This window comes from Vombatus ursinus, unplaced genomic scaffold (assembly GCF_900497805.2).
Source record: "Vombatus ursinus unplaced genomic scaffold, bare-nosed wombat genome assembly UNPS02014170.1, whole genome shotgun sequence".
NCBI lineage: Eukaryota > Metazoa > Chordata > Mammalia > Diprotodontia > Vombatidae > Vombatus > Vombatus ursinus.
The window spans coordinates 2049798-2064816 of NW_020953948.1; the positions used below are offsets into that span (position 1 = coordinate 2049798).

General features: G+C 42.6%; 1 protein-coding gene across 7 annotated transcripts in view; it reads left to right on the forward strand.

Moving 5' to 3' along the window:
* Positions 1–7478: 7478 nt before the first annotated feature.
* LOC114041189 (zinc finger protein 420-like) overlaps positions 7479–15019 on the forward strand; it is a 31455-nt gene continuing 23914 nt past the window's right edge. The window contains exons 1-3 of one of the 7 annotated variants that reach the window (XM_027859506.1): positions 7497–7535; positions 8522–8752; positions 9001–9071. In XM_027859506.1, the coding sequence (XP_027715307.1) occupies positions 9039–9071 (33 nt within the window). In that variant the 5' untranslated portion in view covers positions 7497–7535; positions 8522–8752; positions 9001–9038. The other 6 variants (XM_027859508.1, XM_027859511.1, XM_027859507.1 and 3 more) reach the window with 6 other exon arrangements.

The following is a 15019-nucleotide window of genomic DNA, read 5'->3' on the forward strand; positions in this document are numbered from 1 at the left end:
CAAATAGTTTATTTTTCCAAGTCTAGCTTTATTGTAGCCCATAGTTTTAAATTGGGTTTAAGTCATATGAGTTCCCAGATCATTTGAAGCAGGTTTATCTCCATCTCTTGGAGAAATTTTATTAATCTCATGATGTTTAGCATCGTGCAAGTTGGAGTTGCAGTATTCAATCTCCATTTGGGATTTTTTAAATTCTGGAACTGTTCTACTTCTCAGTATATCAGTATACTTAGCAGGGTTCATCAATCCCTTGGTAAGGTAAAACTTCCAGGTGCTCAAGAAATCATTAAGATGTTGGTACCTCCCAGGTTTACCTGGACTTCTTCAGAAAATGGTTTTGGCAAGTTGTGGTATATGAATGTAATGAAATACTGTTGTTCTATAAGAAAAGAAGAGCAGGTGGACTTCAGAAAAACCTGGAAAGACTTATATGAACTGGTGCTGAGTGAAGTGAGCAGAACCAAGAGAACATTGTACACAGTAACAGAAACATTGTGCGATGATCAACTGTGTTAGACTTAGCAATACAATGATGCAAGACAATTCCGAGGGACTCATAATGGAAAATGCCATCCACGTCCAAAGAAAGAACTGTGGAGTCTGAATGCAGATCGAAGCATACTATTTTCAATTTTTTTTGTTTTTTCTTTCTCATGGTTTTTCCCTTTTGTTCTGATTCTTCTTTCACAACATGACTAATGTGGAAATATGTTTAACATGATTGTACGTGTATAACCTGTGTCAGATTGCTTACTGTCTTGCAGAAGGGGGAGGGAAGGGAGAGAGGGGAAAAAATTAGGAACTCAAAATCTTACACAAATGAATGTTGAAAACTATCTTTACATATAATTGGGGGTAAAATACTATTAAGTGCAAAAGAAAAAATGGTTTTGTGATAGCCACGAATGAAAAGGTAATTTTTTCCAGTAAAAATGATGATTTAGGGGCAGCTAGGTGGCGCGGTGGATAGAACACAGGTCCTGAAATCAAGAGGACCTGAGTTCAAATCCGACCTCAGACCAAACACTTGACACTTACTAGCTGTGTGATCCTGGGCAAGTCACTTAACCCCAATTGCCTGAAAAAAAAAATTTTTTTCATTATTCACGTTTTTATGAAAACAAACAATTTTTTCTTCAGAGCACCAGTTAGCACCTGAGTTATTTTTCAAGTGATCTTTGTGCTGTTCTGACTTCAAGAAGTCAGCGCCATCCTGTAGAGTAATCAACAACTCTTTTAATTACCAGGCCCCTCTGAAGGACTTGCTTATTTTTTGAGGATTAATTAGATTTCTTTATAGCGATAGTTTGTCAGTTCTTGGCACTAATTTTCATTTTCTTTTTTTTGCTGCCTTTTTGCATACAAAGATGAGTATTGCTTAAGAACAGTACATAGTAACTTTGCCCATGGTTTCTAGTAGCAAATCTAAAATAATTAGCATTTTGCCTCTTAATTCAGTTACATAAATTGGAAGGTGATTACCATTTTCTAAAACAATAATAATTTATAAACATCTTTTTATGTATTTTTTTCCAGGCAAGTGGGGTTAAGTGACTTGCCCAGGGTCACACAGCTAGTAAGTATCAGGTATTTGGTCTGAGGCTGGATTTGAACTCAGGTCTTCCTGATGTCAGGGTCAGTGCTCTATCCACTGCACCACCTAGCTGCCCCTTATAAACATCTTTTTAAAAAATCTGTTAGAGCCTATATCAGGTTTACCTTTCATCACTGAATCTTTGCGTAAAGTAAAATGGTTGTTTTCTGGATGCCAGCTAAATGTGTTTCATTTTATTCCAGGTTTACGAAGCCATCATTAAAACATGGTTTTAACCCAGCTATACAATTTAAGATAAAATGTAAGAATTTTAAGAATTTTCTTTGTCTTTACTCATTCAAATCAGGAACTCTTTCAGGGTCCTTGTAGGCCTTCCTGTCATTCCTTTCTTCAGATATAGAATCTCATCTTATTTGTCATCAGTCCTGCTGTATCCAAATGAGCCCATTTAGAATGGGTGACAGATTCCTTCAGGAATGCCACCACTATCCAACCTTCTCCAGATCTCCTTCTTCCCAATATTAATATCACCAAGTTGATAATCTATGCCCTGTCTTGTATAATGTTCAAAGAGAGAAATTCTCCACCTGTGGTCCCGTTTCACAAAGTTTTGTCCACAGCCAGGATGAATTGGTAAAAACTCAGATGGTGCCTGACCCCAAAGCTAAGTCCATGGCACCAGTTAATGTTACAGCATTTATTATGACCTACGGGTTAAAAACATGTGGGCGTAACAGAGAGCATCAGCTAGTACGAGCCTCCCCTCTGTGCCTATATTATCGACTTCCTATCGTTTTTTTCACTCTTCACTGTAACAACATCTCTTGGTTTGCTTTTTTTTTTTACTTCCCATGGGCATATTTTCACAAAGTGGAGCCAAACCAGTAAGATTAAGTGGTGAGTTTAGAGTCGCTGCCGGGATGATGGTTGCACATATAGTTGCTTCACATCTTGTGATTTTCATTTTCAACTAAACTTTTCACTTCAGTGAAATTGTTCATTTTCTTTTGGTTTTGGGTGATCTTTGACACGCTTGATTTCCCCACAGAAAAACCAGTGCTGTCTCTCTTAACAGTTACTTAAGAGTGCTCTTTAAGAACTATAACCACTGCATGTTCCTTTGGAGAAATAGCTGTTCTTAAAATCCACAGAATCAACACATCAAAAGAGCAATGAAATGTGTATATGAGGCATGAAATCCAGCACTCAGCTGGCAGAGAACCAACTCAGGATAGGGAATTAAGCTCTTATCTGGTTTTAGCCAGTCGAGGTCAGATGTTCTGAGTCAGCCACTGTACTTCTGGGTGCTTGGGCCAAATTGGAGTGGGTGGCAGCAGCTGGAGAAATGGCATTCTTTTTCCACATGAAAGCTCAGCACTTACCTGAAAGCTGCTAGCAAGTCTCCCATAAGCCTTTTCTTCTCTAGGCTGTTCAACCTCACCTTCCCTACCAGTTTTTGGACACACTCCAGGGTGTCTGAGTTATTCCTGAATCATGATACTGGCAGCTGAATGCAATACTTTAGATGTGGTCTTTGCACAGCAAAGCACTACTGTCACCTCTCATTCTCTGTACTTTTGCTTCTCACTGCATTATAAGATAGCATAACTTTTTGGGCTTCAGTGTCCTTCCTCTGGCCCCTTCTCCCTTCCCCCTCTAGCTTTATGTGATGATGGAGGACACTTTGAGAAATTCCTTCGCATGTATCCCATTTAGCTCCATGGATGCTAAGGAACTTTATTTACCTTTTGGCCACCTTGCTGCATTAGAGACAAACATCTTGTTTCTCCTTATACCATCATCAGTTCATCTCTTCCCTGTACTGCTTTTAACAAGCTTTGATAAATTATCGGCTGAATGGTTAATGTTAGATTCTAGAGAACCTTCAGAGAAGCGCTGCTTGTCTTTGAGTGGAGAGGGTTTGAAAGCATTGCTTTCAGGAAACATTCATCAGGTGCTTGTTTGCAGAACGCTGTAAGGCAGGAAAGACGATACACGTTTTAGCTAAGATGTAATTCCTGCCCTCATGTTACAGTTGCGTAAAGTGATTAGGTACCATATAGATAAGCGTTCTTAAGGAAATCTGACGTCATCTGTATGGATACTATCTCCTCTTTTCACAGATCCTTTCAAACCCAGTAGAATGTCTCCTAGTAGAAGGCCTTGGAAGTGGCTAGGTGGCTCAGCAGATAAAGAGCTGGGTCTGGAGTCAGGAACACCTGAGTTCAAATCCGGCCTTGGACACTTACTAACTGAACCCTGGGCAAGTCACTTAATATCTATTTTCTTAATGCACCGGAGAAGGAAATGGCAAACAATTCCTGTATCTTTGTGAAGAAAACCCCATGGACAGTATTGGCAAGCTGTGGTCCGCAGGGTCACAAAGTCAGACATGAGTGGATGAGAAGGCCTCCAAAAGCTTCTGTGTTGAAAAATGTCATCTCCCTACCGCCATTCTGGTGATGACCTCTTGAACTTAGCGAGGCTCGTCCACAGACAGCAAATAAATATATAGTTTAATTGGTAAACCTAGGAATTCCGTTGGATTGCTATGCTTCATCATTTTTGTGATTCTTTGAAAGTCTCTGGTTCTCCAGTATATCTGGCCTTTTATCTATTCCTCAGATACGGCAGTCAGTCGGCCCTCTGAGTCCCTTTCTGCAGGCTCTTCTTTGTGTCTGGAATGTACTCTGCTTTGCCTCTACTGCTCATAATTCCCATCCTTCTTTAGCTCCTAGGTTGGGTGCCACCCCTCCACCAGGCCTTTGCTGCCTCTTCAGGCGTTAATGCTATCTACCTCTTAAAATGTGCATCGCCTTGTATACCATCTGTATTTTCTTGTCCATGGACATGTTGTATTCCTTCAGTAGACTCTAAGTTCCTCAAAGCTGACAGTGACTAATTTTTTGTCTTTGCATCCCCAGCACTTAGCACAGTGCCTGGGACATAGTAGGCTTTAAACAAATGTCTGTTGACTTAAATTATGTTCTGGTGATTTTTTATTCTTACTGCTAATAAAAATAAGAATAACTCCTATCTAGACTCCTGAGAAAAATGATTAGCAGTTTGGTAAAAAAGAAAAAAAAAGGAAATAGCAGAGCATGTTGGACTTTATTCCACAATAAATCCCATTGGGTCAGTAATCAAAATTAAAAGAAAGATCAAACCACAAAATTTTTAATTTTTTAAAATTTTTTTTATTTTCAGGCAATTGGGGTTAAGTGACTTGCCCAGGGTCACACAGTTAGTGTCAAGTGTTTGCTCTGAGGTCACATTTGAACTCAGGTGCTCCTGAGTTCAGGGCTGGTGCTCTATCCACTGTGCCACCTAGCTGCCCCCCACAAAACTATTTTTTTTAAAAAAAGAATATTTTATTTTTTGTAATTATGGGCAGGATAAAAATTATTAAACATGTGGGACTTAAAAGAAATAAGACAACAGATTAATTCCACAATTTAAAAATGAATAGCAAGTTGTTAGTGTGCTCTTTCCCTTCTCAAATTACCCTTTATTTATCTGTTCCACTTGTGTCTCTCCAGGGGAAGGTAAGCTCCATGAGGACAGAGAACTTTTCATTTTTGCCATTGTGACCATAGTACCTAGCACAGTACCCTGTACATGAGTTTAATTTTTGTATTCTTTCTAACCCATTGACTATCCAGCCACATGGTACAGTGGAAACAATATTTGATTTCGAGTCAGAATTGGGGTAAAATTTTCAATTTAGGTTCAATGTCAAGGAAAAACTTCCTCATAATTTGGTTTGCCTCAAGATATGGTGGGTGCCTTTTTCTTGGAGATCTTTTTTTTTAATAGTATTTTATTTTTTTCCCAAGTATATGTAAAGACAATTTTTAGCATTCATTTTTACAAGATTTTGAGTGCTGAATTTTTCTCCCTCCTTCTCTCCTCTCCACTTTTCCTAAAATGGTAAGCAATTTGATAGAGATTATATATGTACAATCATGTAAAACATTTCCATATTAGTCACAGTTTTGAAAGAAGAAACAGACCAAAAGGAAAAAAACCAAGAAACTAAAGTAAGTGAAAATAGTACATTTTGATCTGCATTCAGAATCCATCAGTTCTTTATCTGGACGTGGATAGCATTTTCCATCCTTAGTCCATTGTAATTGTCTTGGATCATGGTGTTGCTAAGTCATTCGTAGCTGATTATCACACAATGTTGCTGTTACTGTGTACAATGTACTCCTGGGTCTGCTCGTTTCACATTTCACTTTGCATCAGTTCAGGCAAGCCTTTCCAGGTTTTTCTGAAATCTGCCTGCTTATTTCTTTCTTGGAGATCTCTAAGGAGCACCCGGAAGATCACTTGTAGGGTTGTGTTAGAATGGATTCCTTTATGGGCTGGATTGTAAAGATGATTGCTGAGGTGCCTCCCAACTCTCAGATTCTGTGGTTTAAATCTTGTCTTAACACCTTTATGGCCTTGGGCAGGTGGCTCGAGCTCTTTGGACCGCAGGTTCAACAGAGCTGGATTGATTGGAGTCTGAAGTTCTTTTACCTCTACATCTTTGACTCCATGATCCTTTCAGCTTTTGGATAACAGTTAATGTGTGCCATCTGGGAATTCTTCCAAGTCATTGGTAAAAAATGTTGAGTGGCACAAGCCTAAGGACATGCCCTTTGTGGACACTGGAGAATTCCCTTTAGGTTGACACAATCATGAGCACTGTGAATCCACCTTGGAGAAAGGGTTACTTGCTCTAACTTTGTGGCCACACTAAATTCCTTGATGAAAAATGAAAGGGCGTCTTTACTCAGCCCCGAAATAAGCAGCCCTTCAGCAATGGCTTTTAAAGATGCAGGAGTCTGGTATTGCCCCTCTGGTGGGGCTCCCAGAAGGGGCAGGGAACACTGACTGGGTGAGACCATGGGGCAGCTGTCAAGATGAACCTAGATCCCGGGACAGACTGAACAGAGGATACTCATGACTTCTTAGCCAGGTCACTGCAGGTGACCCTGACCGATGAGGAGGATCGGCGATCTGGGTTCCGTGGCTCTGATGTTCCTGGTGCCACTCTTGTCCATCAGCATCAGGAAATGCACTGTGAACTGCCTTGGCGTCACCCCCTGCACGTTTACAAGGACTTTTGTGATATTTGATGTTAATCTTCTTTTCTCTTTACCACTTGGACCAGACTGCTCCGTTTCAGTGGATACCAGGCTTCTCCCATCACTATTATTTATTCATTAACAAGGCTCAGATTAAAGGTGGGCTGGGGGGGATCCAATGTGGCAGATCATCCATTTCAGGTGCCAGGGGTATCAAGGAAGAGCTCTTGTCCTCACGGAGCTCACATTCTAGGGACCTCCTGCAGCGCAGGATTATAGTGGTCGAGCTGGGAGGGGGCCCCCCCGCATTCCACAGATGAGGAGGTGCTGAAGGTCACTGCGGTCCACAGCCACCTTGCCAAGCTGCCCCTTTGTCACACATAATAGCTATCACGTGTGGAGTGCTTTAAGGTCCGCAAGATGCTTTACATAGGCTATCTCATTTGACCCTCACAAAGTCCCTGTGATCCCCATTTTAGAGGTGAAGAAACTGAGGCAGGGAGAAGTTAAATGACACGCCAATCAGGGTCCAGTGTGGTATCACGTACGAACAGGAAATGCACAGATAGATATAAAGTGACTCGTGGGGGCCCGAGCACCAGGCAGCCGTCCCAACGTCCAGTCTTCTTCCCCTGGAGTTCCCTCTCCCCAGGATCTGCCCTTATCCTGTGCCCTGGGCTGGCAGGTGTAGGCATGCGCCAAGGTGCTCTTGGCCTCTGGACTACGTTTCCCAGAAGGCCTTGGGGAGGTGGTCTTTGTTCTGGCCGGGGACCTAACGGTACCATAGGAAATGTCGGCGGCACCGGCCGGAAATGTCAGAGCCGGGCCCGGAAGTGCCCTCGGAAGGACTTCCGCCTCCTAGCTGTCTTTCTCCCTCAGGCTTGAGGCCCGAGGGCGTCTGGCAGGTGAGTGTCAGGGCAGCTCCCGGGTGTCCTGCCCCCGCCCTCCCCCGGCGGCCGGGGGCGGGGCTGGCTGAGGCCCCGCCCCCCCCCCCGCTCTGCGCTTCCCCGCCCCTTTCCCCCCCTCCTCCTCTTCCTCTTCGCCTTTCTCTTTCCCTTTGCTCCTTGCCTCTGGCGTCTGGTTGCACATCCCACCGAAACCGCCCTCTGCGGAGTTATTCAGGGTCCTGTCCTCATTCCCCTCTGCAGCCCGGGACGTGGCTGGGCCTCCTCCCCCCCCCCCCCCCCCCACCTCCCCGGGCTCCCGGGCCCCCCCCCCCCCCCCGCCCGGCTCTCCTCCTCCAGATCACGCCCTCTGACCCTGGGTGACCCCGGGGCTCTGTCCTGGGCCCTCCGACCCTCGCTGTGCACCCATTCCCCGGGTGACCCGTGGGTTTAACGACCATCCAGATCCGTGCCGATGATTCTCTGCTTGGTCACCGGCCTCCCTTCTCAGGCTGGACACCTGGAGCCCCGCGTGCCCACGACAGAGCTGCCGCCTTTCCCCCAGCCCCCCGGGCTCACGGTCGAGTTCAGGGGCCCCTGGGTCCCCAAGGGCGGCCGTTTGACCGGATCCAGCCTTCACAGCCATCCCCTGCCCCCTCCACGCCTGCACAGCCGGGCTGCGGCTGTTACCCTTGCAGCATCCCTCATCCATGCCCTCTTCTCCCCCGTGGTCCGGCGGCCACCCTGGTCCGGCCCTGGTCGCCTCTCGCCCCTGCACTCCTGCGATGGTCACTGGTGAGTCTTTCTGCCTCGGGTCCCTTCGAAGTCCATTCCACCCCGTGCGCTGCCCGGTGCGTTGGTAAGAACTCTGGATCTGGGAGGCCTGGATGCCAATCCTGGCTCTGCCGTGTGCCGCCTGTGCCTTGGACAAACGGCATGATTCCTCCGGGCCTTGGTTTGGTCATCTATAAAACAGGGGGTGCCGTGATCTCTTAAATCTCTCCTAGGCCTTACTCCCGGATCCTGTGACCTCCTTGCCTGTAGAAGCGTGCAGATGTGTTTGGAGGTCAGAAGGAATGTTTCTCAGGAATCCACTCTTTGGTTATTGGAGTGTGAAATTCAGCCTCTCCTGTGGCCCTTTTCCTTTATGCTGGGAGCAGGGGGCACGCTGGTGGCCGTTTATTTTTCCTAGTCCAGGGATGGGGAGCCTGCGGCGTTGACACCACATGTGGCCCCAGGTGAGGCCTTTTGACTGAGTCCGAGTTTTACAGAACAAATCTTTTTATGAAGGGGATTTGTTCTGTGAAGTTTGGATTCGATCAAAGGGCTGCACTTGAGGACCCAGGGGGCCACGTGTGGCCTCAAGGCTGCAGGTTCCCCACCCCTGATCTAGTCTCAAATCCTTTCATGGAGTTGGGGGTGGGGGTTTCTAATTTTGTCTGGGGTCAAGGAAATGCAGGCTCCTCTCATGTTTTCTCCTTCCCAGCTCTGCCTTCTGAGGATTCTGCACTTACCCAAAACAGAATGGCTCCTGTGATGCCAACATCTAGGTGTCAGGTGAGTTAGTTTTTTCAGCTTAATAGTATTTTTTTCCAATTACATGTAAAGAGAGTTTTCAACATTTACTTTTATAGGATTTTGAGTTCCAAATTTTTCTCCCTTTCTCCCTTCGCTCTCCGCTCCCCAAGACAGCAAGCAATTTGATATGTTATACATGTAGAATCATGTTAAACATATTTCCACATTAGTCATAGTGTGAAAGAAGAATCAGAAAAAAAGGGCAACTACAGGAAAGAAAAAAGCAACAAAAAAAGTGAACATAGTATGCTTTGATCTGCATTCAGACTCTTTAGTTCTTCCTCTGGATGTGGTCAGCATTTTCCATCTCAAGTCCCTTGAGCAGGGCAGCAAGGTGGGGCCAAATAGAATACGGGCCCTGGAGTTCAGAGGACCCGAGTTCAAATGTGGCCTCAGACAACTGACACTAGCTGTGTGACCCTGAGCAAGTCACTTCACCCCAGTTGCCTCACAAAACAAAACAAAAAAAACATGTCCCTTGAAATTGGCTTGGATCATCAAATTGCTGAGAAGAGATAAGTCTGTCATAGTTGATGGTTGCACACTGTTGCTGTTACTGTGTACAATGTACCCTTGGTTTTGCTCACTTCACTCAGCATCAGACCCTACAAGTCTTTCCAGGTTCTCCAGAAATCTACCTGCTTATCATTTCCTATAGCACAATAGTATTCCATTACATTCATATTCCACAACTTGTTCAGCCATTCCCCAATCGATGGGCATCCCCTCAGTTACCAATTCTTTGCCACCACCAAAAGAGCTGATATAAACATTTTTGTACACGTGGGTCCTTCTCCCATTTGCATGAGCTCTCTGGGATATAGTCCTAGAAGTGCTATTGCTGGTTCAAAGAGTATGCCCATCTTTATAGCCCTTTGGCGTAGTTCCAAATTGCTCTCCAAAATGGTTGGATCGTTTCACAATGAGTTGGATTTTCTTTGTTGAAATAATATTCAGTTTTTTGGAGTATGGACAATTCTCTCACCACTCCCATCTACCTTCTAGAGACTGGAACCTTAAGGAATGTTGTATGTTTTTTCCCTCTGGCCCCTGCCCATTTATTTCCTCAGGAGTTCATATATCCCAACTATATACTTGTTACCGGAGAGATCAAAGGAAAAGATCTGTATATACAAAAATATGTATAGGAGCTCTTTTTGTGGTGGCAAAAAATTGGAAACTGAGGGGATACTCATCAATTAGGTAATGGTTGGACAAGTTATAATAAATGAATGTGATAGAATACCATTGTGCTGTAAACAATTATTTAGGGGATAGTTTTGGAAAAACTTGAAAAGGCTTATATGAACTGATTCAAAGTGAAGTGAGTAGATTGAGAATACCTTACACGGTAACAGCAATATTATAAAGATAATCAGCTGTGAAAGACTTAGGAACTCTGATCAGTCCAGTAATCCACCACGGCTCCAAAGGACTCATGATGTTAAATGCTGTCCACCTCCAGATAGAGAACTGATGGACTCAGAGTACTGATTGAAGCATGTTTTGTTTTTTCCTTTATTTTTCTTGCTTTTTTTTCCTGGAACATGCCTAATGCAAAAATGTGTTTTGCATAACTTTGTATATATAACAGGTATCATATTTCTTGCTTTTTTCCTTTCTTTTTTTTTTTTGGCAGTTGGGGGTAAGTGACTTGCCCAGGGTCACACAGCTAGTAAGTGTCAAGTGTTTGGTCTGAGGTCAGATTTGAACTCAGGTCTTCCTGACTTCAGGGCTGGTACTCTATCCACTGCACCACCTAGCTGCCCTTTTGCTTTCTTAATGGATGAAAAATGAAAGATGGAGGGAGGCTGAGAACTTGGAACTTAAAAATAACATTTTTTAAAAATCCTACATACTCAGTACTGAACAAGCTGCCATGAGTAGTTAAAAAGACTCTTAATTGACAATCTTGTCTATCGCAGATATTTCTGTCTCCTTGAGAGGCAAGACCAACTATTTAATATATCTTATTCATGCATTTTCTAGTGTTCTTTTTTAAGTACCAAGTTGAGTAGGTGCAGACTATGAGAACTGAGTATTTTAGAGATTCAGAGAAGGAAGATGTTGATCTGGGATTAGGAAATCAAGGAAGACTTCTTAAAGGAGGTACATATTGAGTTGGCCCTTAAAATAGGTAGGATTTGGTTAGTTGGGGAGAGAGAATTAACATGTCATTTGTGGAAATCGGTAAAGAGTCTGGATTGCGTGTGGTAGGCAGATCATGATAGGTTGATAGGAGAAAGGGATGAGTTGGGGTGGATGTTTTCTGAGAATGAGTCTAGAACAACACTAAAATCACTTCCAGTTTTATAACAAGCCAACCTTTTTGTTATTTTGGACTTGATAGAGATCAATAAATATGAACATTTCCATATACAAAGAACCCAAAAAGAGGATTGCATACAGACCCTAAATTTCCATGATCTATAGCTTATATTTTTAATTCTATCATTAGTTTCAAAGCTGCTGTCAACAGAATGTTAAATGCATTCCAGACTGGACAAGCCCCTAACCTGAGGATGGCTGGAGCCAAATCAAAACAAGCCAAACCCTGGTATGTTAGGAATCAAGAAGCTAATTAATTAGTTTCAGAATGAGGAAAACACTTGCACGTGGAAGCCCCTCCCCCTTCCTGAGATTAGGGTACAGACAGTACTTATGTACATAAGCGGGCTGGACGATGACATAATTGTTCTTGGGTCCTAAGTAGCTGTTCCCATGGTAGCCTCACCTGTGAACAATGCAGATGATCCTGGTTCTGTGAGAACAGTGTCCAAGTGGATAGTCTCATAGCGGAGGACAGTGCCTGGTTCGGTTCACTTCCCTGTTGTAAGGAACAGGGATTGTGAGCAAGTCAAGCATGGTGATGGACGGCTTTCAGGTCCCTCGGTGAATGCCTAGTGCTTCGTCAAAGAAATACACTTTGCTAGAAGGTGAGATCATCCAGAGTGCTAAGAACTGTTGTTATGCCAAGCTCAGGGCACAGCCTGTTTGCTGTGCCTTAGTCTGGGAAACAGGGTGCCTCTAAAATATTTTCTTAATTAATTTATTTTGATTTATCAACAATCACTTCCATAAGCTTTTGAGTTTAAAATTTTTCTCCCCCTCTTTCCCCATCACCCTGCTCAAGATGGCACACAATCTGATATAGGCTATACATGTACATTCCTATTAAACTTATTTTCACATTAGTGATGTTGTAAGGAAGAATTAAAACCAATTGGAGGAACCACCAGAAAGAGGAAACAAAACTCAACTGAAGAAAAAAAAATAGCAAATAGTGTGCTTCGATCTGCATTCAAACTCCATTGTTCTTTGTTTGGATGTGGATAGCGTTTTCCATCATGAGGCCTCTGGAGATGTCTTAGATCCTTGTATTGCCGGAAAGGTCAAGTTTATCAACATTACTCATCACACAACGTGGCTGTTATTGTGTACAACATTCTCCTGGTTCTGCTCACTTCACTCAGCATCAGATCATACACGTGTTTCCAGGTTTTTCTGAAGTCAGCCTGTTCATCATTTCATGTAGCATAATAGTATTCCATTACATTCATATTCCACAACTTGTTCAGCCATTCCCCAATTGATGGGCAGCCTCTCAATTTCTAATTCTTTGTCACCACAAAAAGGGCTGCTATACTTTTGGTACATGTGGGTCCTTTTCCCATTTGTATGATCTCTTTGGGATATAGCCCTCGAAGTGCTTACTGCTGGGTCAAAGGGTATGCACGTTTTTATAGCCCTTTGGGAATAGTTCCAAATTGCTCTCCAAAATGGTTGGATCATTTCACAACTCCACCAACAATGCATTAGTGTTCCAGTTTTCCCACATCTTCTGCAGCATTTATCATTTTCTTGTTTTGTCATCTTGGCCAATCTGATAGGTGTGATGTGGTACCTCAGAGTCGTTTTGATTTGCATTTCTCTAATCAATAGTGATTTAGAGCATTTTTTCATGTGACTATAGATGGCTTTAATTTCTTCATTTGAGAGCTGCCTGTTCATATCCTTTGACCATTTATCAATTGGGGAAGGACTTGTATTCTTTTAAATTTGACTTGATTCTCTATATATTTTAGAAATGAGGCCTTTATCAGAGAGACTGGTTGTAAAAATTCATTCCCAATTTTCTCCCTTCCTTCTAATCTTAGTTGCATTGGCTTTGTTTGTGCAAAAACTTTTCAATTTAATGTAATTAAAGTTATCCATTTTGCTTTTTGTGATGTTCTCTATTTCCCGTTTGGTCATGAATTCTTCTGTTCTCCATAAATCTGATAGGTAAGCTATTCCTTGCTCTCCCAGTTTGCTTACAGTATCAGCCTTTATATCTAAATCATGAACCCATTTTGACTTTATTTTGGTATATGGTGTGAGATTTTAATCAGTGCCTAGTTTCTGCCATACTCTTTTCCAGTTTTACCAGCAGTTTTTTTTTTTCAAAGAGTAGGTTCTTATCCCAGAAGCTGGGGTCTTTGGGTTTATCAAATAATAGATTACTATAGTCATTGACTACTGCGTCTTGCATACTTAACCTGTTCCACTGATCTACCACTCTATTTCTTAGCCAATACCAAGCAGTTTTGATGATTGCTGCTTAATAATACAATTTAAGATCTGAAATGGCTAGTCCACTTTCGCCTGCATTTCTTTTCATTAGTTCCCTTGATATTCTGGACCTTTTTGTTCTTCCAAATGAGTCTTGTTATTATTTTTTCTAACCTCCAAAATATTTTCACACTGCCTTTTTGTCTTCTAAACTTTCCTGTTCTCTTCTGTGAGTAAGCTGATTTCTAGGAAAGATTGTTTCATTCGTCAGACTTGTAATCCCAGTGCCTGGCCCATAGTAGTCGCTTAATAAATACTTGTCTGTTGAATTTTTTAAAAATGCTACAAGTCTCTTTTCTTTTTTTTTTTTGTCCATGCTATGACTAACTCCACACTCTGCAAGATCACTGCCCCCAATCTAAAAAAAAAGTCCATGTAACAGATAAGTATAGTCAAACAAAACAAATCCACGTATTGGCCATGTCAGAAAACGTATCTTAATTTACATCTCCTGTTCCCACCTCTCTTTCAGGCACTGGAAAGCATTCTTAGTCATTGGTCCTCTAATATCATAGTTAGGCATTGCATTGATCAGAGAGTTCTTAAGTCTTTCAAATTTGTCTTTCTTTACATTGTGGTAGTTGTATAGGTGGTCCTGCTTCTGCTCACTGCACTCTGCATCAGTCCGTACAAGTCTTCCCAGGTCTCTCAGAATCCATTTCTTTCCTTGCTCCTCATATGGAACAAGACTTCACTATGTTCATATACCGTAATTCATTCATTCACTCTCCAGTGGATGGATATCCACTTTGCCTCCCGTTTTCTTGCTGCAACAAAAAGTGTTGCTGTAAATATTTTTTGTTCATTTGGGTCCTTTTTCTCTTTCTTCAATCTCTTTGAGTTATGTGACTGATAGGGAATGAATGAAGAAAAATGAATTTATTAAGGACTTGCTATGTTCCAAACACTATGGTAAGTGCCAGGGATTCAAAAAGAAAAAGTGCGACAGTCTTTGCTCTCAGGAAACTCTTACTCTGATTGGGAGAGACAAGTAAAAGAAAGTTCCATTGCAGAGTGAATGGCAAGGCCTGGAAGTCTTAGGGGCTTATCAGCAGGCAAATGGCAAGGCCCAGGGCTCCGTAGATCATCATTTGGTTGAGTGACAGTGCCGTTGTTCTGGAGGACATAGGGCACTGGCTGATGGTAAGGCCTGTGGTCCTTTGTCTCACTGAAAGGGGGAAAATGATGGGGGATGCAGGGAAAGCAGTTCTTAGGGGAAGTTTTATATCTCTAAATGCTTACATAAATAAAATAGAAAAAGAGGAGATCAATGAATTGGGCATACAACTAAAAAACTAGAAAAAGAACAAATTAAA